This window comes from Amblyomma mixtum, chromosome 10 (assembly GCF_055824585.1).
Source record: "Amblyomma mixtum isolate Tamu chromosome 10, ASM5582458v1, whole genome shotgun sequence".
Classification (NCBI taxonomy): domain Eukaryota; kingdom Metazoa; phylum Arthropoda; class Arachnida; order Ixodida; family Ixodidae; genus Amblyomma; species Amblyomma mixtum.
This window is the reverse complement of record NC_143021.1, coordinates 99,665-125,761: the sequence shown is the minus strand read 5'-3', so window position 1 is coordinate 125,761 and position 26,097 is coordinate 99,665. Positions and strand designations below refer to the sequence as shown.

Below are 26,097 nucleotides of genomic sequence, written 5' to 3'. Positions count from 1 at the left end.
CGCTCCTCCCGCTATAGGCGCTAGTGACGTCATGGCGTGACGTCATACCAGGAGCGAGAGACGGGATACCAACTCGGCTCGTCGGGTAACGGCGGCCGCTTGCCACGGCGCGCCGCGCTCCTCCCGCTATAGGCGCTAGTGACGCCATGGCGTGACGTCATACCAGGAGCGAGAGACAGAATACCAACTCGGCTCATCGGGTAACGGCGGCCGCTTGCCACGGCGCGCTGCGCTCCTCCCGCTATAGGCGCTAGTGACGTCATACCAGGAGCGAGAGGCGGGATACCAACTCGGCTCGTAGGGTAACGGCGGCCGCTTGCCACGGCGCGCCGCGCTCCTCCCGCTATAGGCGCTAGTGACGTCATGGCGTGACGTCATACCAGGAGCGAGAGACGGGATACCAACTCGGCTCGTCGGGTAACGGCGGCCGCTTGCCACGGCGCGCTGCGCTCCTCCCGCTATAGGCGCTAGTGACGTCATACCAGGAGCGAGAGGCGGGATACCAACTCGGCTCGTAGGGTAACGGCGGCCGCTTGCCACGGCGCGCCGCGCTCCTCCCGCTATAGGCGCTAGTGACGTCATGGCGTGACGTCATACCAGGAGCGAGAGACGGAATACCAACTCGGCTCGTCGGGTAACGGCGGCCACTTGCCACGGCGCGCTGCGCTCCTCCCGCTATAGGCGCTAGTGACGTCATGGCGTGACGTCATACCAGGAGCGAGAGACGGGATACCAACTCGGCTCGTCGGGTAATGGCGGCCGCTTGCCACGGCGCGCTGCGCTCCTCCCGCTATAGGCGATAGTGACGTCATGGCATGACGTCATACCAAGAGCGAGAGACGGGATACCAACTCGGCGCGTCGGGTAATGGCGGCCGCTTGCCACGGCGCGCTGCGCTCCTCCCGCTATAGGCGCTAGTGACGTCATGGCGTGACGTCATACCAGGAGCGAGAGACGGGATACGAACTCGGCTCGTCGGGTAACGGCGGCCGCTTGCCACGGCGCGCCGCGCTCCTCTCGCTATAGGCGCTAGTGACATCATGGCGTGACGTCATACCAGGAGCGAGAGACGGGATACCAACTCGGCTCGTCGGGTAATGGCGGCCGCTTGCCACGGCGCACCGTGCTCTTCCCACTAGAGGCGCTGCATATGCAGTATAAAACACCTGCTTTCGCAACCTACCAGGCTTAGCCAAAGCTAAGCCCCCGCCAATTTTTTTGCTGTAAGACGATGCTGTTGACAGTAAAGCGATGCCAAGAGTAGGCATTTTATTATAACCCAGGCTACTTCCAAAGCGCTGTCCACTAGTGATGCAAAACTATCGGAAAATTGACTATCGATAGTATCGATAGCAAGACTATCGATAGTGAAGCTGTGAATGGTAAGACTATTGATAGTAAGAATATTGCCACCTAGTCTTGCCAGGTGGCGCATACGAAGTAGGGCGACGATAACGAAGTAGGGCTCGCGCCGTGTGGAGTCTGTCGCTGTTGTTGCCCCAGCTTGCCTGGCCTTCCCTTTCGTGCCTGCTAATAAAGCCCCCCTTCGTCAGCAAGTACGTTACAGTCTGGTGGAGGTGCGGGGTACCCGTGAGCCCATGCAAGAGACCCCTCCAGGCAGCCGTCGAGCCAGCCCTGTACCGCTTGACACCCCGGTACATCGCTTCAGCCGGAGGATCCAGGGACTGCCATCGGAGGTTGGACCATTAGAGAGCGGCGCCATGGCGACATCCGCTCTTCCTCCTCTGCAAACCGCTGCTGCCGCGCCATTCCACTACACCTTGCAGACTCCGCGGATTCCCAAGACGTTCCGTGGGGAACTTTTTGAGGATGTGGAGGACTGGCTCCTTCACTTTGAACGCGTAGCTGCGTTTAACCAATGGGACGACGCAGCCAAACTCCGGAACGTTTACTTCAGCCTCGAGGATAGTGCTCGCACCTGGTTTGAGAACCGAGAGGACGTTCTAATCTCGTGGCATGAGTTCCGTCGTCGGCTGCTGGAGGCCTACACAAGCGCTGATCGTCGCGAACGAGCTGAGCGTGCGCTACAATCCTGCATCCAGCTGCCGAACGAAAGCGTTCAGATGTACGTCGAGGACATGACGCGCCTCTTTAGAAGAGCTGATCCGGCCATGCCAGAAGAAAAGAAAGTCCGGCATTTGATGCGTGGCGTCAAAGAACAGCTCTTTGCAGGCCTCGTGTGCAGCCCACCATCGACCGTCGCTGCATTCCTTGCCGAGGCCGCGACGATGGAAAAGGTTCTTCAACAACGTTCTGCGACTTGCAACCGGCCCGTGCATGCTGCTGCAGTCACCGAATCGTTTGCCACCGCCAGGAGCCACCCTGACGATTTGCGCGAACTGATTCGCACCATCGTGCGTGAAGAGGTCCTCAAGTTTTGCAGCCCTTCGCAGTCTGCACTTGGCTCGATTTCCGCTCTTGTTCGCGAGGAGGTGCAACAGGCGTTTAGGGGTCCTACCGTCGAAACACCACCTCTGCCGGGAGACTACAGCCGCCCCACCTATGCCGAAGTTGCGAGACGCCCGGCTGCAGCTTCGCCACCGCCGATTCCAGTAACGCCTCCTGCACCGCTGTCCCCAGTTCCACCAGTCCCGTATTTCGACGATCGCCGAGCGCACTTGCGGAAGGCCGATGTCTGGCGCACATCTGACAACCGGCCACTCTGTTTTCACTGCGGAGAACCAGGCCATCTCTACCACAATTGCTCATATCGACGCCTCGGTCTGCAGGGATTTCGAGCCGATTCGCCCAGACCCCGGTTTGGCCACCGGCCTCCAGCCATTGAAGACTTCCTCGCGGAACAGCGACTTTCAGCCCGTGCGCCGCATCAGCCACGCTCATCTTCTCCGAGATGCTCTTCCCCGAACCCGCACAGCTCCTCGCGAGCAGTACAGGGTCGCTCGCCGAGCCCTCGCAGGGAAAACTGAGACGAGCGACCTTCGGGGGCGAGGTCGCTGGGAGTCGCTGCGCTGAAGACCTCCCGCCGCCGCCGCTACGCTCCGACCGTGAACAGATAGCACCGTCATCTGACCGAGACAGCTGCGTTTCCTTGGACATACCTGTTCTTCTCGACGGTCACAGAGTCAGTGCATTAGTGGACACCGGGGCCGACTATTCAATTATGAGTGATAAATTGGCGACTCTTCTAAAAAAAGTGCTTACGCCTTGTTCTGTAGTGCATCTCCGTACTGCCGGTGGTCATCTCGTTACTCCAAAGGGTATTTGCACGGCTCGCGTTCAGATTCAGGGATCTACGTTCGTCGTCAGTTGTGTAATTCTGTGCAATTGCTCCCGCGATCTCATTATCGGCATTGACTTTCTGTGGGAGTATGGTGCTGTCATCAACCTCTGCCAACGAATCATCACCTTTTCGACCAGTAAAGCGACCCACCTCGCCGAAACTTGCCACCGCAGTGCCGCCCTTCGTGTTTCTGCAGACAGTGTCACGTTCCGCCACGGAGCAGTGTTTTGGTTGAAGTCACTTGCAACGACTTGCATGACGCAGAAGCAGTCGCCGAGGCTAACCGTTCACTCCTGCTTACTCAAGGCATCTGCGCCGCTCGCAGTCTACTGACGCTTCGTGGTGGCCGGTCTGCGGTCCTGGTCACTAATTTTTCTAATGAGTACCGGCACCTTTTTGCAGGTACTGCTATCGCTTCTGCCGAACCTGTTACCGATATTCCCGTTTGTTTTGCGTCCGCGGCAGCCGGCATTGACGAACCGTCCCTTGAAAACGTCGACATAAACTGCCACCTATCTCGGGAGCAACGCCTGGCTTTGGAACAGCTGCTGAAGGAATACAAGTCGTGCTTCGCTTCCTCCTCGAAGGTTCGTCAAACACCCATCACGCAGCACCGCATCATCACCTATGACGACGCTCGCCCTATACGACAGCAGCCTTATCGTGTTTCTGCTAAAGAACGGGCGGTTATCCAAACTCAGGTTCAGGAAATGCTTGACGATGGCGTTGTTCAACCTTCCCAAAGCCCGTGGTCTTCACCTGTAGTCCTTGTTAAGAAGAAGGACGGCACTCTCCGGTTTTGTGTCGGCGGGTTTTCTCAAGCCCGTTACTGCCCCCCGCGCTCCGTTCGACCAGATCGGCATGGACCTCCTCGGCCCTTTCCCTTTGTCGCAGGGCGGCAATAAGTGGATCATAGTTGCTACCGACTATTTGACTCGCTACGCCGAGACCAAGGCGATCCCTCGTGGCACAGCTTCAGAAGTCGCAGAGTTTTTCATGCACAACATCGTCCTGCGACATGGCGCTCCTTCGCACGTGATTACAGACAGAGGGACGGCGTTTACAGCGCAACTAATCGACCACATCTTTCGGCTGAGCTGCACAACACACCGCAAGACCACGGCCTACCATCCGCAGAGCAATGGCTTGACCGAACGATTAAACAGGACCCTTGCGGACATGTTGTCCATGTACGTAGATGTTCAACACAAAACTTGGGATGAGGTCCTGCCGTATGTCACCTTTGCCTACAACACCGCCCTGCAGGAAACTACGCGCTTCTCCCCGTTTTACCTTGTGTACGGACGCGAAGTCCAGAGCATGCTTGATGCCATGCTCCCGTGCCCAGAGGATGGCCAACTCGCCCCAGACGCCAACAGTTTGCCCAACGTGCTGAAGAAGCCCGTCAGCTGGCCCGCGTGCACATCGGGCAACAGCAGAGCTCGGATGCGCGCCGTTACAACCTTCACCACCGACAGGTTGACTACAAACCCGGTGACCAAGTCTGGGTGTGGACTCCTGTTCGTCGCCAAGGCTTGTGTGAGAAACTGCTCTCCCGCTATTTTGGCCCTTACGGAGTGGTACGGCATGTGAGTGAGGTTAACTATGAAGTGGTTCCGGACGCTGCTGCGCAACCGCGACGCCGACAGCCCGACTCTGACATTGTGCACGTTGTGCGGCTTAAGCCGTACTATACACGGTGACGCAACCGTGCTGATGTTTTTGCGCGCTTCAGTTGCGGCAGTTTGCTTGTATTTTTTTGTTTATTTTTTGTTTCACCCTTACGTTGACAGCGACAGCGCTCTTTTTTTTTTTTTTCATAAGGGGGGAATAATGCCACCTAGTCTTGCCAGGTGGCGCATACGAAGTAGGGCGATGACGACGAAGTAGGGCTCGCGCCGTGTGGAGTCTGTCGCTGTTGTTGCCCCAGCTTGCCTGGCCTTCCCTTTCGTGCCTGCTAATAAAGCCCCCCTTCGTCAGCAAGTACGTTACAATATTGATATTATTCATCTGTTGGCCAGCGATATAACCAAAACATTTGCGATACCTGATTGGTTTGACGGTCTCATGAGGCTTAATGTCCCAAAGAGACTCAAGCTATGAGGTATGCCGTAGTAGAGGTCTCCGGGTAAATTTCGATCAGCTGTGGTTCTTTAACGTGCACTGGGACAGTTCGGAAAAATACCTGGAACTGCATCCGATGAAAGAACAAACAGAACAAGTTGTGCTGGCTTACGTGACACTATCGTGACTGCAAACGTCGTCTTGGTGACGTAACCGCAGCAAAAATGGTTTTCGCACACATGCCTCGCAACCAGGACATTCGCACGCTAATATTTTATCCAGCAACTTTACGTAGGAAACGTCTGCAGAGTTCGGTGACGTGTAGGCTGCGAACTACTATCGATAGTCTTTTTTATCATCGATAGTTCGATAGTGACTCAGTTATCGAGAATATCGATAGTACTATCGATAGTTTTGCCTCACTACTGTCCACAGTGGCTTTGATGTGAAACAGGCCTAGTGATGTCCAGGGCAGCCAGAGAGCAGTGCAATTCGTCGCCCGGCGCGCCCGCGTCCAGTGCCGTTGCCGAAAGCACGCTACGTGGACACGCATGCTTCGTCGCCGCTCGAGTACAGCAGGCAGTCTTCCCGATAACATCGCTATTTTGTCTTTTCTGGTGCGAACTTCAGTAGCCAAGCAGCGCGCAGGCGCTGGTGCGCGGTGGCAAAGCGTTACACCAGCTGTGGGCCGGGCTTAAGTCTAGCAGCACAGAGATGCTTGTCGCTTGCTGTGTCCCCGCTTGCGGCAGTTCGCAAGCAGCGACTGGTGCGGCGCACCAGCCAAGTTCGCGCACATGTGTCAGCTTAACAGCTAGCAGACTCCGTTCCGAGCAGGCGACGGTGCAGCTCATGAAGATCGGTCATTTTTCAATTACCTGGTGAGATGTCATTTTGATGCCACACTCGAGTCAATATGGTGCTGTGACCTCGGTCAGCTATGGCTCAACAGGCCTCGCTAAGCTGCCATGTTGTGTTGACGACAGAGGCCTCTGACTGGCTGCTTAAGATGACGTTTGCTGTGAGTTGAGGGGGACGCGCGCTGGGAAACCAAAATTTAGTCTTTTTTGCTATTCAATCAACCCAGATGATGAAATGAACCAAGGTATACTATAGAATGAAGGGTCAGAATTCCAAATACACACGTTGTTCAAAATTTTCGGAAAACATTTCACGACCCCTTTAAAGCCAAATATCTGTCCTGCAGTGATATCCTGAATTCGTCTACTTTCCCTCTTACCGCAAACTCGTTCTCTAGTTTTTTTCATTCCCTTCTCAAGTTTAAGCTAATTTGAGACCTCACCATTCTGTGGTCGCCACCTTTGCGAGGACCTCCACATCCTGTATGATACCAAAGTGAGCAGGTCTATTTCATTTCCAGTTTCACCATTGGGGCTTACGATGCTCAAATTTGCCACGTGCCTAAAAACAAGCTCAGACAGCAACTTGTGCAAGTGAAAGACAAGTTAGAAAGCACTAGACACCCCGAAGTTGTATACAAGCAAAACAGAACTGCGCGAAGACGACGGGACAAAAGAACGCACTAATACACACACAATCGTAGCGCAGTTCTATTTTGCTCTAACCATGAACCGACTAGCCCAACATCATGTCTTACTAGTATACAAGATTCCTTGCCAGGATTGCGACGCAGCCTACATCGGCGAAACTGGGGATTACAGGAGACGGCTCAGGGAGCATAAAAATGACATTGCCAAGGGGCACACCGAGAAAAACGCCTTGGCAGATCACCATAAATGCACCGGCCACATTATTGCCTGGGACGCAGCCAGTATCATGTCCACCGAGAAATCATTATCATCCCGCCTACTCCTAGAGTCATTCCATATCCAATCAACTCAGCACACACTTAATCGGACAGGCGGGCCCATTCCTGCAGCATACGCATGCTCATTACAGCGACCTTACCTCGTATAAAAACGACCGATCTGTTTTTCGTTTTCATATGTGAACAAGGGATCGGTACGGGTCCTGAAATGTCATTTGTTTTTACCCTATTCTTCCTTTTCTTGGCGAGTGTTAGGTTTTTCAGAAGGATGTCATTTCCTCATCAGATGAGTTTTTGTCGAACTCCGGACAATGGCATTAATCTATTAGCTCTGTTAGCTAATGTGAAAACCTTGGCCCTCGTCTTCTCCTTTTGGTTGGCTTCCCTGCAATGCACCCTCCTTAGCTTGGTTAGTTACCTTAACTAACACTAGAGGGCGCCAGTGTCGCAGCAACACGAGCGCCACGGATGACGTAATTGCTGTGGGCACTGTTGTGATCGGAGGCCCCGCCAGCGGAGACAGGCGAGCCGGGCTGGCGCCATCAGGCTAGGCTGATCAAAGGCGCTGTTTGTCGGGGAAAGCGCAAGGAATGCTGGCATGGGGGTGCTTCTGGAGTCGGCGTCGCCGTGAACAAAGGTGTCTAATCCCCTTCGCCAGTGAGGCTGAGTGCGGCACTTCTACCGGACTGCTCATTCCCGGGGACCGACGAAGGAGACCCCAGTGGCGGCAACGGCAGCGCCAACCCACTGCCCGCGTGCGCCCTGAGCGGCCGACAAAGTGGGGGTAGTCACGGCTGATTGTCCTTCCCTCGTGAATGTTCGAGCTAACAGTGTTTCCTGCGGCAGGATCGCCGCCTAGCAGCCAACGCAAGAAACCACGCCGTTCACAACTGCCAGGCGCCGGGATTCCTCCTTGCCAGCACGTGTTTCTGTGTTGTGTGCACGGTCACGTGGGGAGGGCAGAGCTTATGTAGAGGCTCAAGGCCCATTGGACGCTCGACCAGCTACCGGCTAAGTGGCTAGGGAATATCAACTGTATTTAAGCAGCAATCTGTGGTGTGTTGGAGAGATTCTTTCCTGACCTTCGGTCTCTCTGTTTATATTGTAAATAATGTAAATAAATCCCCAAGTTTACTGCTTCTCCTGAAGGCTTGCCTCCGCAGTCTGCCCACCTCATCGCTATGCGGTCAAGTCCTTGGTCCGGATAAACAGTTCACATCAGCGCGCATTGGTGAGACGGCTCTCTTCAGCTTGGGATTTGGCCTGATTCGAATGTGTCGCTCCGCTCTTCGTCGGCGGGTGGCCTCCTGGTGGGAACCTGCCCCGCAAGCTCATCCCGTTCGGCCTCGGAGCTTCCCTCCTGCCCTGGGGTGGGCGAACGTTCACTCATAACCGCGCTGGTGAGTAGTCGGATGTCCTCAATTCCTCAGTGTATATTGTTGCTAGCTGGCGTTATTGTTGTTATACATGGTGTCTACCAAATTGTTATTTTCAAATTCCCTGACTTTTCCAGGTTTTCCCTGATCATTTCCAATAAATTCCCTGACCCCCTCATGGGAAATAATTTAGACCACCGCTATAAAAATGCAATATATTGCACAGGTAGGCATTGCGCTCAAAGCAAAATATTTTCTTCAGGTACATAAAACCGCTTATGCACTATTAAAGAAAGTAAAAGCATCGACTAGTTGTTTCAGGGAGTTAATTTCTTCCTCAATGCAACTCTGCATCGCTGAGGACCTTTTGCTTCTTTTGTTGAAGCTCCTTGACAAGAGCAGCCCCTCTCTTCCTGTCAGCATCTGATGCATCCAATCTCTCTTTCTTTGCAGCTCCTCCTTGCATCGGGCGCTGGCACCGCGAACCATTTCCATCACATTCTGTTTGTAACACCAACTTTGGCAACCCCTCCAACAGCTGAAACTGCGTCATACACCACTCTTTGTGCAATCAGCGACTCTTCTTTGAGATTTTTGACAAGGCATTCTTTGTTTACACAAAACCCTCGTTCCACAGCTGCATTGCCATGAGACATGCAAAGAATAAGCTTGACAAACGAAAATAGCTCTTTATGGTCCCGTGAACTGTGGGGACGCCTTCGTCCCCTGTGTTCACTTTACCGCATTGCACCCCCTACTGTAGTTAGCTCCCCGGAAACGTTACTTTAGCTAACAGGGGAGGGCGCTCGCGTAGCATCGACAGCAGCGCCACGGATGGCGTTTTGCTGCGCGCTCGTGGGGAGCGACGGGCTCTCTTCTCCTCGGGGCCGGGAAGCGAGCGGACGAATCGCTCGCCGCTCCGCTCTTCGCCGGCGGCGACCTCGTGTGGAAACATGTTCCCCTCAGCTCGTCCCGTCTGGCCTCGGAGTTTTTCCCCCTGCCCTACCATGGGCGAACGTTCGCCCGTAACAGTGCTGGCGAGTCAGACATCCTCGATTCCTCAGTGTATTTTGTTGCTAGCTAGCGTTATGACCACAGGGTGGGGTCCGGGCGGGTTTGAACTTTAAGTAACAAAGATTTTTCGTTTTGTAGACAACTTTCTCGTTTTTCTCGATTGCAATCAGGATACCTTCCAAGTTGATGTCTCGAAAACATTGGCCATTTTCTTAGAATGCTTATCTGCTTTAACCCTTACACATGAACTTCCAAATAATGGGTCCTTGAGATTTTTAGAATTGGGCCTTCATTTCAAGTGTGATCACCTATGCTGGTCTTATGAGCCAAGGGGCCAGAATCCGGTACTTCCTTTTGACTCAGTCCACTCTAAGTTGGTTAAAAGGAATGTAGTTCAAGGAATCTTTAGAAATGCGCTGGTAAAATCGTGTGAACACCAAATTGAGAGCAGTTTTTTAGCGCAAACAATTAGATTAGAAAATGCTGGCTACCCCACTAAGCCTTTAGCCTCAGTCGCTGAAGCAATGCTTAAAAAATCAAAACGACCCGATTCGACTGCCCCGACTGACAACGCCAATAGAAAGAAAGTCTCTGTTATGCCCTACTTGCATCGCATTTCGCACAACATGAAGGAAATTGGGAAACGTGTTGGAGTTGAAGTCGTCTTTAGTGCCCCAAAGCGACTTTCCCAGCTTTGCAGAACTCGTAAAAAAGAGAGTACATGCAATGTCAGGCACCAGAAGAATTTTGTGCAATGTACCGATTCAGTTGTCTATTCCATCCCTCTGTCCTGTGGAAAGCAGTATATTGGACAGACAGGGCGTTGTTTAAATGAAAGACTAAAAGAACATGATTACAACGCAAATGTCCAAAAGTGCTGTCACATTGATATCCATTGTCAGGTCTGCAAAGATGTAGAAACAGGATGTGTGCCACACTTTGAAAAAACTCGGGTAATGGCCACAATCAGAAACAGGAGGCCCCGTGAAATAGTTGAGGCAATCACAATAGCTGCGTTAAAAGAACAGTGCATTAGCCAGCCTTCAGTGTCGCTACCTGAGAAAGAACTCGCCTATCTGGCAAAAAATTCGAGGCACTAACATTTTAACTTCCCACCTTATGCACCCGTCTTTTTTCCCGCCAACTTTATTCCACTATTTGATATACAAGACTTAACCTTATGTTTCTGTGGGTTTTACCTTTTAACTGTTAGTTTTTCCGCGGTGTTTTCTTAATTTTAGCTGTTAGTATTTTTGCCGTGTTACTTGTTGGCATTTTATCTTTTTCATTTCCATTGCCCTGTTAACTTTATTGCTTTTATCGCTTTTATTGGTTTTTACCTTTTTGTTTTTATCTGTTTTTATTATCAGTATCAATTTTCATCTTCACAAGGTCTGGCGTTTTCCCTTGTTTTTTTCCCTGTTGTTTTTCTTGCCTCCATTGAAACTCCTCACCTTCACTTGTTATATTAGTTCAGATCTGTGGTTTGCTTGTGCCGCTTGTCTCTTCATGACCTTGTAGATTCCACTTGTTCTTGCTTTCCTTGTGTGGCACGCCCCCCTGACATGGCTGCATATATATACGTTGCGTCTGTACTTCCGAAATAAAGTTGCAAGTTCAGCGCTCCTGTCCGTCGTGTTCCGCCTTTTTCTTGTCCGTTGTGTTTTGTGCGCTGGTTCCTTCACAAGTATGCATTACCAACTAGCCCAACAACAAGTGTAGCACATACTGGAGTCTTTTTTTGCTTCCTTTGAGCATTCCACATATTTCACCAAGTGTGGAATAACATCAAGCGCTCTCGAGATCCCCTTGCTATTCTCGAGCCACCTTACTGCGCAGAACTTCAATGGGAACACAACACCCCTGTGTAGTGAATGTAGTCTGTGCAATGTGCTGGCGCACACTTTAACAGATTATAGCACCCACGAAGAAATGCTACCAGATCCCAGTGCATGGCAGAGTGGCCTGTTTTGTATTTATGTATCTATCTATCTATGTATCTATCTCTATCTATGTATCTATCTATCTATGTATCTATCTATCTATGTATTTATGTATCTATCTATGTATTTAACCTACTTTTTGAGTGTGTACAAGTGTGATTGTTGTTCCTATCAATATATGTTTTTGTTTCTTTTTTTTCTTTTATATTGCAAACCATGTAATTTTGTCTGTACTGAGTCTGCACTTTGTTTGATTGCCGTGGCCCGCCCACAAATGCCCTGTCTTGTGCTTCCGCGGGCACACATACTTCCATGTGTAAATATGACAAAATAAATATGTATGTATGTATGTATGTATGTATGTATGAATGCGCCATTGACAACGTGGAGTCCACAGCTTCCAATGTCCAGAATCTGGTGAGTGATGTCCTATGCTTCTTCTTTGAGGGACCTCAAAAACTTCAAGTTGACGCTTGGCCCGTCCATTGACACTTGCAGTATCTTTGTTCGCTTAATGCCTTCTGTGGCTTTCCTAAAAGCAACAGCCAAATTTTCTGCGCAGGTGTGCCCCAAGAAAGACGAAGTTAGGTAGCGCGTTTTCACAGTGGCATCAGTTTGGTCCCAGTACCTGATCAGTACATCCATCTGTGCTTTCTGAGCGACTTTGTTGAGTGACTCATCAAATGCGACCACCAGATAAGGCACGATAGACAGGCTTGACAGCAACTTTTCTTGAAAAAGTATGGACCAATACCATGACAAATGGTGTATCCCACTTTGTGTCTTCCAAGCTGCATTTTGGCGCCGATCTCACAAGTGGGGCACATCAAAGGAAAGAGTGAGGCAGAGGCTGATCGAAAAGATCCATGGGTCATTATTGTGTTCAAGCACCACATGGCCTTTGTAACTTGGTTCTTCAGTTGAAAGCTACCCACTGACGTCTTCCGAGAAGGGCTAAGTGTGCAGCACTGCGACCACTAGGTCTGGGAAGCAGAGATTTCATAGCCGCTTGTTTTTTCTTGCTCTCCACATGGCTGAGGGAGAACTTCTTGCAGCACATGGTGCACTGTGTGGGTCACGTGGCACGGCTGTGGGGAGATTTCCGGCTTGGTCCAGTCGAGGTTGAAGGAGCATGTCTTCAACACAGACATCGGCACCTCCACAAATGTCTTCAGTTCAGGAGAACCACACAAAGGAAATTTCAACCCGCAGACCGAAATACATGCGGCAGAGACATGTAGATCGCAGCGTGCACATGTCCAGTTGCGATCAAAGGGAGACGCCAAAACTAACCAACGAATGGAGTGCTATATGCGCTATACACACGCCTCTGAAGGAAAGATGAACAACGCCTGTACGGTTCTGCATGGTAGCGCGCGCCACCTAGTATCAATGATACGTACTTGCAAGCGGGCGAGAATCTCGGAGGCCAATGCGAAAGTGCTGCCGCTTTTCACCGAGCTCACACCTGGGCCTGACCGCACCTGCTGCTACTGGTACGGGCGCGTCAGCATAGGTTATTTTCCCTGACTCTGCAATCTTTTTAGTAATATACACTGACTTTTCCCAGCGTCTTAAAAATCCCTGACAATTCCCGGTTTTCCCGGTCGGTACACACCCTGTTGTAGCAATAAACCCCTTGTTTGTGTCAGCTAGAGTGTCATTCCTTTGTGCCCTGGGAGCAAAGCCTGGCTTGGTAGCGTACGCAACCACGGGGTGGGTCCGGCACGCCTAAGCAGGGAGACCGTATTTATCTCCCCCCCCCCCCCCTAAAACCCCACACTATCTGTCATACCCTCAAGGCGAAGCGTGTGCCGCAGTACACAGCAGTACACAGTCACACAGATCGGAAGAGGTGCGGCAGTGGCTGCGTACCATCGGGCTACATATGCCACAGCACGCGGCGACTGTGCCACCAAGGGAGAGCTTAGGCTTTCTCACTCGTAAGCAGTCTGAGAAGCACACGCCTCGGCCCCTGACTGGGCCGGAGGATGCTCCACTGGAACGCGCACTGCCTTGTTCTGGCTGCTGCACTGCATCTGCTCTACTACGCGCACTACACCGAATGCCCGAGTCCCCACACTGCTCCTGCAACAGCACGCAAGAAGCCACGAGGCCAGCTATGGTCAGGATGCCTGAACGTGTGAGGACTTCTTCAGCAGCACTGCTGCCCTGTGGTGCAATGCGGCGGTCAATGGTGTTCAACAATTTTTTTCTGTCCGAAAACAAAAAAAAAATACAAAACACTGAGCTTAATTGTAAACACACTTTGTACCTTTATTTGTACCACCTCACTATGAAATTTAAGAACAATTTGATTGTATTTTTTTTTGCAAATCATGAATTTTTTCATTAAGTTCCTGCGTTTAAATACTTTCTTTGAGTAGAACATGTCCAAGACGAAGCAGTTTAAATTGCCCACGAATGCCACATAGGTTTTCTTGAAAAGTTATAGAAATGCCACTTTTCAGGCTAAACTAACAAACTAAAAAATGTTCCTGTTGGCAGTTTTTTTCAGGCTGATACCAAAGTGCAAAGCTCATTGTTCAGAAAAAACTGAACATAGAAAGAAAAGAACAAATTTTTTCCAAACATTTACAGAGACCTAGATTTGTATTTTGCAGGTAAATTTTCGTTAACTTTGGCTTAAAAAGTAAAATTTCTACAATTTTTTTCTGAACATGTATGTGACATTTTTGGGCAATATAATTGGCTATCAAGGACAGGTACCGGGAAATTTTCCCCCAAAATATAGTACTTTCGACAGTGTGACTGACCATCAATTTTCTCGAATAAATCGAGAAAGGTCAAGCAAAAACTGGTTCCTCTGGCATGGAATGACCCTTATCTGTGGATAAGCCATGCTACAAAAATGGCTTCCAATCATCAGCCAAGCAAAGCTGTGGCACTTGCCTCGTTCGGTGAAGGCCCCCTCAGCTCGCTCCTGAATCCTCTGGAACAGCTCCCCACCTTCCATGCTGCACGAGAGCAAGCACACATGTCAGCATGACAGCTGCAAACCTGTTCTGCAAGTGTTTACGCTGACACAAGCAACCTCTGCTTCGAGTTGGTATCGAAAAAAAGGCATCAGCAAACAGGTACGAGATGATGGAAACATCACAGAGCTCCTCATACCTGTTTGCTACTTTTCCGACCCAGACAGCAGTTAACAAAACTGCAGACTCGTACCCATCATCCAATGAAACTTATAAATCTGCTTAGTAAAACACGTTGCGGGGCTAGTTGGTTATGCATTTTCTTTCGTTCAAATTTAAGCAGCGCGAACTTTTAGGACGAATACACAGAGGACATGACAGGACGGGCACTGACTCCAACTATGCTTATTGAACACGCTTTTCATAGAACATATAAAAAAAGACGACCGTGAGCGCATGCGCATCTGCGACAGACCACAAAAAGGAAAGGCCAAGACGACAAAGATGACAGCACTTGCTAAGTCGTGCCCTCACTTGATGCAAGAGAGCTTTCAGGGCGAGGTAGAAAGACTGCGAAAAGCAGGGTTCCCTGATCACGTGTTGACAGCTGTGACCGAGGCACTCCTAGAGAAATTCAAGGGAAGGCAGAAAAAGACACGCAGAAAAGAGAGACCCGGGAACGCCAAACCAGTGGTTATGCCATACATCCACAAGGTGTCCCATAACCTAAAAAGGGTGTTCAAAAAGTATGGCGTCTCGATGGCGTTCTCTGCGCCTTGTAAACTGGCCAAGATGTGCCCTAAAGTCAGCAGTAGTGGCCCTGCAACATCCGGCTGTGGAGCAAAACACGCTAAGCCCTTTGTCCGGTGTGCCACGGGTGTGGTGTATGAGATCCCCCTTTCTTGTGGCAAAGTGTACATTGGCCAGACAGGGCGTTGTGTTAACGAACGTGCCAGGGAACATGAACGAAGTTTGGGAAACGCATCAGACTCATGCCTGAATCTACCCACTCATTGCCGTTCTTGCAAGGACCAAAACGATGAGAACTGTGAGCCACGGCTTGACAAAATCAAAATTTTAACCAGGAGCAAAGACAGATTAGCTCGGGAATTATCCGAAGCATTTTTCATCAAGGCAAAAGGCGACGTGTGTCAGCACCACTTCTATCTCCCTGCATGCCAGCGAATTCAGATTGCTTAAAAATAAGGGACGAAATGCGTGCCGCCCACATTAATCTACCTTTGCTGTCATCTTTGTCATCTTGGCCTTTTCTTTTTGTGGTCTGTCGCAGATGCGCATGCGCTCATGGTCGTCTTTTCTTATATGTTCTACGAAAAACGTGTCCAATAAGCATAGTTGGAGCCAGCGCCCGTCCTGTCATGTCCTCTGTGTATTCGTCCTAAAAGTTAGCGCTGCTTAAATTTGAACGAAAGAAAATTATAAATCTGCTGTTCACTAAAATGGCATGCCAATGTACACACGCAGGAAAAAAAAAGCCAACTGGCAAAGGCTACTTTAATTTCCTTTTACTGTCTCGATATACAAGTATGAGCACTGTTTGTGGAAACGAGACAGCTTGAACAAGTTTTCCCAGCAACCATCATTATTTACGAGTGCTGGGGAAAAAACAGCGCTGAGACGAGGGACAAAGAAAGAAGAAGACAACAGGAACGGCGCTGACTATCAACTGAAAGTTTATTAGAAACAACACGCAATATACACTCCATCGACAACCAAGAGCTCATGTCAACTACCACCATGGCTTCTACCGTGCGCTCTTTGCCAGAGTCAGCACCGGTCCTGTTGTCCTCTTCTTTCTGTGTCCCTCGTTTCAGGGCTGTTTTTTTCCCAGCAGTATGCACCAACTAGCTCAACTCTCCGTTTCATTGAAGATTATTTACAACATAAACAATGCAAGTCTGGTCTGGTCTGTCACTGGTCTCTTACCAAAGCACGCACTGAAGGAAAAAAAAGATTACTTTCATTTCTCAACCATACAGCCAGACACAACACAGGTGGGTAAGCTCATGCGACACATCACATGACACCACAGATGGTTTTCACTGCAAAAGATTATATCTGTGAGTGTTACCCTGCAGAAGCACAGATACTGTACCTGTACCTGTCTCTGCGGCGACAGCATTTGTTGCAGTGCAGTTAATGCGGCCTTTGAATGCTGCAGATCTCAAATGAACCGCGTGCCCAGCTGGATGGCACAACAAAGCACACAAAACATCAATGAAAGCGAAGCAAAAAATTCAATCCACAGAACAGTCAACAAGCCACCAGGCCTCAACCCAAAGTATGCCTCAGCCAATGGGTGAAGTGCAGCGCTGCCAGCTTTCCCTCTAGCTCATGTTCAGAAACTCTATGGAAGGCTTCTTAGCGTAGGCACAGCCGGTGGAGCGCGCGCACAGTTCTCACTCCCGCCAAGACCGGCCGTGCGGTAAGTTCCCCCTCGTGGCCTTAACAAGTGCCATTCTCGCCTTGCACATGACATGCAATGCAGCGCACTGGCTGCGCGAGTTGCCATTTTAGCAGTTTTCCCGCTAAACTTAGCATTCTGTTGTCTCTAGCAGATTTCAGGTTATTTGAGTGGATCTCCAATGGACCTGAACAAAGTGTGCAATTCTTTCACTGGCACCTAGCAAAAAAAGAAAAAGGCCCACAGCTTATGTGTGAGGAATTTAAACAGTGGCGCCAGCAGCCTGACGTTATATGATACGCCTTGAGGTAGAGTCCACAGAGAGATTTGTAGCTTGCGCCTCTCTGTGATAAGGCACCAAATGATCCCATAAATGTATTGCGAGACGTGGAGAAAAGTGCCTCAGTAATCTGAAGTACCTCGCCTCTGTAAACGTGCAGGTTACCTCGGCGCCGCCAACATCTTCAAACAGTCGCTGTGCACTTTCAGCGCTCTCTCGCAACGCTTCCTCCCCTTGCGCTTGTTTCTATGAGCGGAAGAGCTTGCCACTGTCTGCGGTGCTTCCCAAAAGAATAATTTATCCCACAGTTGGCTTCAATCATCATGGGTGATTATGAATGCCTTAGAGACCTGGTCCTGAACAACTGGCTTCTCTGCAAGACAACACCTCTGCCAACTGGGATCCAAATACAGCGAAATATAAAGATACAAGAAAGCACCAGACTGCTGCTGGCATAGCGGGCCCATTGCAAAAGCAGATAACGTTCCCGAAAAGAACTGAAAGCGATGCAGAGGGTAGAGCGGTGCTGTTCAAGCAGCTGAACAATCCAGCATTATCCCTGCCAACCCTTGGCAGAATTCATCAAGAAACCATGCCCATACCGTGTGGCTGCCATAGGTTACCAAAGGAAGAGGAGAAAATGCACTGCAGCGCTTAAAACTTATGCACCCGTACCTTAAAAAAGGCCCTGCATATGACACTGGCAACAGCAAACATAGCATCATTGGTGACCAATCAGCTGACAGATCTATTTGTCAATATGTGTCATTTACCACAGTGAAGCAATGTCGTCAACTGTAACAAGATTTCTGTCCCTCCCCACCACATCACCCGCTCTGGGAGGAGCCCAGATTACTCGACCTGCACAGGAAACTTGGGGGTCTCCTGAACATGCACGCTTGTCTGACAAGGCGGCATTCAGCAGCACCAGTGGGCACTTGCAAATATTTAGGCCCACTCCATGTACTGTAACGATGCGAACAAAGCATATCTGCTACTCCTGCAGCCAGTGATCCTGGAAATACAACAAAGTCTTTTGAAGCTACAGACAAAGCTGCTGGACGACCCTCATCAAGAAAGTGGTGCGTCCAACAGTAAACATCATCATCATCATCACTGCGCCCCCTGCAGGGCCTCTCCCATGTCTCCCCCCAATCATCCCTGTCCTTCGCCAGTTGCAGCCACCGTATTATTCCCGCAGACTTGTTAATCTCATCCACCCATCTGACTTTCTGCCGCCCCCTGCCACGCTTGCCTCCCCTTGTAATGCATGCATGCAATAATGCATGCATGCAATCAAGACCACAGAAGAAGAGACTGCCCACACCCAAAACCACACTTGTTTGAAAAGCAAGAAATGAAGGAAGACGAGGAGGACCTGTTAAGCACCAAGTTCCCGGTCTCCCTCATGGAACGCCACAGGCCTCCCGACCACACTGAAACGTTAGGAAACATGCAAGCAGTTGTCAATGGAAAAAGCCTCGTGTGCACTCATAGAAGCACCACCAGGCAAAATAGATGCGGCAGAAAGCCATTGGAAAAGCATCACATGGACGAATACCGCAAAGACTGACAACTTGTGATGCGAAATAAAAAACAGCGCCTCTTCTGGCAAGAACCCATTCAGAGAACTACCCGTCTCAGTTTTGATAGATTGTTCACACAGATGAGCTTGCTGAAGACAAAGCTACGAAACAGGCTTGTGCCAGCTGCAGTTAACGCCATTGCGGTGTGGAGCTGAAGAGGCACCCACTTCAGGAAGTGCTGCGCATAAGCCACTTTAGCCAGCGGGTGAAGATGTCGATGCTGATGCATTTGCGTTTCGGTGCCGTATAGTTTTTCCATGGCTCTGCTTGCATACAGCTGCTTTCGGCTAGTCGTGACCAGTCCAAGCATCTTTACACCACGCTCATGTTTTACTCGCAATTATTTAAGCAGTAACCCTTGCTGCCACCTCCTAATGTTTATATACAATAAACCTATGAAAAAGGGTGGAGCAGTTTACTGCACACTGTGCATATGAGAATTACTTGCTCCTTCACACAAAACGCAACAGGATGCCATATGAGCTGCTCTGGAGGACGCCAATGACCGTTGCCCAGAGACTTGGAGAAATAGTCTTCACCCAGCCACACCACTTGAAATGTTCTGGTTTCATTTTTGCTTACCCTGTTTTGATCTGACACCCAATCATTGCTATGCTCGCACTTGTAAGCCACTGCTAGTATTTGTACACGCGTGGCCATAAGTAAACGGAGCACGCTATTGCGTTCCAAGTGCAATCACCCTTTCTCCATTGGTAATGAAGAAGCGCTGTTTGTCTACAACAAAGCCCACCAACCTCCGCTACCAGCATGTGCATACCACTGATGGAAATTTGAATTAGGCGACGTGTGAAAAATATTCCAAGACAGTTGCGTGCTCCGTTCACTTCTGTCTGCGCCTGTACATCTAACATCGCAGTGCATGATAGCGAATATTTTGGTGTTATACTTAGTGGATTTCAGAGAACACTGGGCAAGAGAGGTGGCAACACTGTAGCCAGTCTGGTTTTGGTATGGTCCCTAGAAATACTTGCCAGTCTGCCGTCTCAGTGCTCCTTGTAATGCATGCAGTGGTGGCGCTGTGTAGACACGTGGCTCTTCTTTTGCTTGTCGTGACCCTGGTTGCTAGGCACAGTTTTCTCAAAGCTGCATTACCCTCGCCAACCTAGCAGATCAGGCACAAACAGCACCTGATCTAACTCATTGATCATGCTTTGCAGTTCATTTCCTGAGTGACTCAGCAAGGCAATGTCATCAGCGAATCGCAGATTACTCAGGTATCCTACATTAACTTCTGTTCCCAACTGTTCCCATTTCAGGCTCCGGAATACCTCCTGCAAATAGGCGGTGAATAGCATTGGCGAGATCGTGTCTCCCTGCCTGACACCTTTCCTTATCGGAATTTTACTGCTGACTCTATGGAGGACTATGGTAGCTGTGCGATCGTTATAGATATCTGCCAATATTTTCACATAACACTCTTCCACAGCCCAATTCCGCAATGCCTGCATGACAGCTGAGGTTTCCACTGAGTCAAATGCTTTCAACGTAATCAATGAAGCGCCCGTTTATATTCTCCATCACCTGATTGAGACTGATTTCTCCACCACCAAACCTACAATAACAAGGCTTATTTCCGTTCCTTGCCAAGCACTGTCACATGGTGGCTGGCTCTGCAATGCCAACGTTGCCCCATTCCTGTCGTATCAATGGAGCTGTCAAGGAACATTTAATCTGAACCCGTTCCCTTACAACTGAATCAAATGGCTGTGGCTGCTTGCATCTGCAGCTTCCCCACTTTGCGCCTCTTGCCTGAGACAGGAGCACTGCGTCTCTCTCTTCCTGTGCAGTGCAAAAAGTGCTAACCCCTGACACCAGAGGGGGAGGAGAGGTCGGTCACTGTGCAGACAGCGGGGCAAGCAGGCCCTTCATCCTCCTCTCTCAAACAGCCTTTCTCCACTCTGCAAATATTAACGCGACAACAACAATGGGCACTGTCACTCTGTCCACTAGGATCAGCGAGTTTCCATGCTAGCCAGGCGCAAGTGCACTGAGAGAGTTTTGTCCCCAGAAAAACTGTCTCCCATTTGAGTCCACTTTAACGGGGGGCCTGTACGAACGAGGCATGGCAGTACACACGAATGAGAACGCGTAGCCTTGCCGAGAACCAATGGTAAAAGCGCATGCGTAACAAGCACGGGCAGCTGCTCTTTCCACGCCTGCCGTCCCTCCTCACTGGCTTTCATACTGCACCCACTCACAACACCGGGACACATTACTCACGAAGAAAAGCGAGACGCCGATAGGCTGCATCTTCTTTTAATGCAAAAAGCATTACTAATCCCATCACGAGGAAAGCCGAAAATGTGTGCGAGCATGCATTGGTGTGTGTGAACTTGCAGACAGCACAGAAAATCCCGGCAATGGCTAGAAAAATAGGGTGATGTCATCAAGCGGTCATACGACGCACAGAGCAAGCCAAGCACTGCCATTTTAGAGACATTAAGCAAACAAGGGAAGGGGATGAGGGGCTCGTTATAAATATGACAGAAGCCAACAGCCACAGAAACCAAGGGGCACAGGGGATTTTTTTTTAAGTTATTTATTTTGTGGTGTTGATCAATTTAGAATATTACTGAATATGTTATCGTTTAAAGATAACTGATTAGAAAAGCAGAAGAAAAAACAACCACCTGCCGCCGGTGGGATCCGAACCCACGACCTCCGAATTACGCGTCCGGTGCTCTACCTCTGAGCTACGGCGACGGCTGTCAATTCTTCTGCTTTCGGGGGTATTTATGTTTACAAGTAACCTAACCTTGAGAGTGTTCATCAGCGCCACCCACGTTCATAAGCGGCGGACGTAGAACGTCCTGAGTTACCGCAAGTGTGACGTAGAACGTCATCGAACGGAGAGGGTGGAAGCTGCGTGAGAACCCTCTTATGCTTCCTAAGGCGTCAAGGCTGCCAGAATCGAGGCCCTCGCTAAGCAATTAAGCAAACAAGGGAAGGGGATGAGGGGCTCATTATAAATATGACAGAAGCCAACAGCCACAGAAACCAAGGGGCACAGGGGCCAGGGGCCTGACTACGCCCCTGACTACGCCTGACTACGCTTGACTACGCCCCACTGAAAGAGGGCAAAGGCCTCTCCCATGTCTCTCCAGTTAACCCTGTCCTTCACCAGCTGGAGCCACCGCATCCCCTCTCATCCACCCATCTGCCACCCCCTGCTGCACTTGCCTTCTCTTGGAATCCCCTTCATTGCCCTTAAGGAACACCGGTTATCTTCCCTTCGCATTGCATGCCCTGCCCAAGCCACTTCTTCCTCTTGATTTCAACTAGGCTGTCATTGACCAGCGTCTACTCTCGCCCACACCGCCCGCTTCCGATCTCTTAACGTTACACCTATCGCTTTCCTTTCCATAGCTCGCTGCGTTGTTCTTAAACTTAAGCTGAACCCTCTTTGTTAGCCTCCACGTTTCTGCCCAGTAGGTAGGTACTGGCACGATATAGCTGCGGTATACTTTTCTCCAGACGCATATTGGTAAACTGCCATTCATGATCTGAGAGAACCTGCCATAGGTGTTGCACCCAATTCTTATTCTTCTAGTTATTTCCCTCTCATGATTCGGATCAGCTGTCACTACCTGTCCTAAGTAGGCATATTCTCTTACTACTTCCAGCCCTGCGCCACCAACTGCGAACTGCTGTTTCCTTGCTAGGCTGTTGAACATTACTTTGGTTTTCCACATGTTAATTTTCAGCCCCACTGTTCTGCTCTGCCTGTTCAACTCATTGATCATGCTTTTTCAGTTCATGTCCTCAGAGACTTAGCAAGGCAATGTCGTCAGTGAACCGCAGACTCCGCAGGTGTTCTCCATTAACTCTTATCCAGGCCAGGAAACACCTCCTGTAGAGAGGCGGTGGATAGCATTGCTGAGATCATGTCTCCCTGCCCGACGCCCTTCCTTATTGAAATTTTATTTCCGACTTTATGAAGGCCTATGGTACCTGTGCAGTCATTATCTGCCATCTTCCAGGATTTTACATGTGGCTCTTGTACACTCCGCAATGCCTGCATGCCTGCTCAGGTGCAGTGCCCCAGAGGAGATATCCACCAATACAAAATCGCACGCAGCTGGGGCTGCAGCCAGGCTCACTTGCCGACCACACCACACGCCAGGCATCCCCCAGAGGAGGAAGTGCAGGAACGGACAGTATTCAGCCACCCTCTCGCTTTTGGTGTCAGACAAGGGATCTCACAGGCCGTGCTTTGCACCATAAAATGCGTCAGTTTGTCTTTTGTAGAAGCGCCATTTTGTGTCCTTGGTTGTAAACGTTTCCCACGGATATATATGGACATTTCTGGTGCAACTTGCGTGGCTCTGTCCTGCTTAGGCTAGTGTCCAGATAATGAGAGGCGAGGGAGGCTGTGCCAACCTGAGTGAAGCGCTCCCTGTGGACAGTCAAAGCGCACTGTGAAAGATATAGCCGAGGAAACCATGCACTTCTCACCAGGAGTACCAGCTAAATGTAACCAAGCTTTTAAAAAACACGGAATGTCCCACAAGTCTGAAAATAACTGAAAGTTGTTTGGAGTCCCGTGACCTAGTCTGCAGTATATTTTGCATTCCTGAAGGTCAAGTAATTAGTTAAGCTTAATTAGCTAACTTTTTCACTTTGACTTCAGGAATAAAGTGTCAATGGAAAAGTTGTAGATCGCTTTGAAAAACAGCTGACTGAAACATTTCCAGCAAGGCACTATTAAGGTGAAGTAGTTTTTTTACCTGCCTTTAACCATAAACTCGCACAACAAGAAAAAGCTTCCACGCGACAACAGTGCCACTTCAACGTCCCAAGGTGCGCCTTAGAGAATAAAATTCTCTTTTTTTCTCAAGTCCTCTCCTCAATGACACTTCTTTGGGTGCACACTGGGGCAGAGATGGGAGCGAGCAGCTACTTTCCCTTAAGACCAACAAACAAAGCTCGTGAATCGTACCTTGATGCAGACAGCACTACTATCAGTTTTTCGAGGCAATCTAAAACTTTCTATTTGACACTCTCTTCCTGAAGTAAATAATTAAAAAGTTAGCTAATTAGGATGAATTAATTAATCTACTTTGAAGAACGAAAAAAATACTGTAGAGTAGGCCATGCAACTCTGAACAACCCCCAGTTGGTTTCACTCTTTTTTAAAAAGATGAAAAGTTTGCCAGCTTCCAAAAGACTCACTCAAGGAGTCTTCAGGACTGGAGCATGCCACCTTTCACCCCAGGATACACCACCCCACTGACCTTTTTCTTTGCAGCGGCCTCCATCCTTGTTGCTATTATGTACTGGCAGATCAGAAGTAACGCCTTGGGTGTGAACAGCAGATACGAAGACATGAAGGCACGTTCAGAGGACCACTCGGATTCACTCTGCTAATTCGCATTTGTATATAAAACATACAACTGGACACCTATGGCACATTTAGGTTGTCTTCATTTCCGCCATCCGCCGCGGTGGCTCAGTGGTTACGGTGCTCGGCTGCTGACCCGAAAGACGCGGGTTCGATCCCGGCCGCGGTGGCTGCATTTCTTTGGAGGAGAAATTCTACAGGCCCGTGTGCTGTGTGATGTCAGTGCACGTTAAAGAACCCCAGGTGGTGGAAATTTCCGGAGCCCTTCCCTTCCCTTTTAGCCATAGTCGCTTTGGGATGTAAAACCCCAATAGACCATCATGGGAAGTAGCGGGGCCTGTCCCTGCGCACTGTTTTAAGCCCAATAAACCAACCAACCATTTCCGTCCCTCAAAGACTGACCTGCGCCAGCGATGCCCGTAACAGTTCCCTCCACCAGAGCTCTGTTTTCCGCGAGAGGCATACTCTGTGGACAGTGCAGTGTCCGTTTGGTGCACACAGACAGAAAGCTCGATTTCTTTCTTTCGCTGAGCATGCTTCCTGTCGCAGATATTGTAATGGCATACGACCTTCGCAACCAAGAGCGCGCTGCGGTATACAAATAAAGAAGAGGCGCGGGGCGAGCGCGAGGGGAGAGCGCGCGGCGCTAGCGCGTGAGGTAGAGAACAAAGGTGAATCGCCGCGGCTGGTTATGTCTGAGTCTCCTGTGTCTGAGTCTCTGTGCCTTTCTCTGCGCGGGCCCGCCGTCCCGTAACAATATAATGCTTTTTAGGCACCATTAACGATTGCACAAAATAATATAACTGAAAACTACCATCTCGGTAGCTCAGTCACTCTCATATTTAGGTGGACAGTCTCTCTCCCTGAGTAACAGCATTCTTTTCCCAAATTCTAGATTTTTTTGAAACAGAAAATCCAGGCATTCCAGTGCTACCATTGTCAACTACTGTGAAACTTTGGACAAAATACTGCTCATCCCTATGCAAAGTATTCCACTGCTGCTACTACGCCCTAGAAAGCGAATTAACTGTCTTTCTTGGGATTTAGGGAGGAAAATATTTGTTTTCAACTGAAGTTGAAGTAGACGCTGCACTGGATCCGGCCAAGAGCCCCAACTGCACAAGATGTTTTTATCTACTCAGCCAAGGTAAAAACAAACAAATAAAACATCCCCCTATGTTCCTCTTCTTTCATCTGTATGTTAAAACGAGGGTCTCTGTACTGGCAGTCTCACAGGTAGCATAAGAGGGCTCTCACACAGGACGATGCCTCAACGTTTGATGACGGTCGCAGTCACACTCGTGGTACTGCGTCCGCCACCAGAGACCACTCAAGGTTCGCTTACACTACACACAAGTAAAGCAGAAAAATGGACAGCCATCACCATAGCTCAGCTGGTAGAACACCAGACATGAAATCTGGAGGTCAGTGCCACCAGCACTGGTTGTTTTTTCTCGAGTTTTGTAACCAGTTCATCGAAAACAAAAAGGACACGGATGGCACAGAACTCTGCGGGACAGGTCCCTGTGTCTTTGAGGAACTGTTACGTATCAATGGCTGCCCCACAGAAAACACTCACCACTCCATGACGACCAGGAGGCAGCGGTTGCCCCCGTAGACGTTTTCATAGACGTCCACGATGTTCACTATGTGGCGGCAGTTGCTGGCCCGCCAGTGGAGGTCCACCTCCCGGCGCGCCTTCACGTTGTCCCGGAGAACCTGCACATTCATGCATCCATCCACCGGCTCTTCAAGAAACGCTCCAGGAACGTAGGTAACACAAGACTGGCTGAAATCTCCGTGAAAATGCATTTTCCCAAAAGCGTTTTTGACCTGACTGCCCACTCGCCGCGGTGGCTCAGTGGTAAGGCGCTCATCTACCGAGCCGGAGTACCCGGGTCCGAACCCTACCTCGGTGGCCGCGTTTTGATGGAGGCGAAATGCAAGAGGCGCGCCCGTGTGCTGTGCGATGATGTCAGTGCACATTAAAGATTCCCAGGTGGTCGAAATTATTCCTGAGACCTCCACTACAGCAGCTCTTTCTCCCTCTCTTCTTGCACTCC

General features: G+C 49.9%; 1 protein-coding gene and 1 pseudogene across 1 annotated transcript in view; both read right to left on the bottom strand.

Moving 5' to 3' along the window:
- The window catches only part of MAPk-Ak2 (MAP kinase-activated protein kinase 2), a 183,478-nt gene that overhangs the window by 137,833 nt on the left and 19,548 nt on the right, over positions 1 to 26,097 (bottom strand). Inside the window, exons 2-3 of the mRNA XM_089562625.1 lie at positions 25,614 to 25,753; positions 14,359 to 14,423 (exon numbers count right to left, since the gene is read on the bottom strand). Of these exons, the coding sequence (XP_089418751.1) occupies positions 14,359 to 14,423; positions 25,614 to 25,753 (205 nt within the window). The remainder of the gene's footprint in view (positions 1 to 14,358; positions 14,424 to 25,613; positions 25,754 to 26,097) is intronic.
- On the bottom strand, positions 8,765 to 12,420 carry LOC149324950 (uncharacterized; annotated as a pseudogene).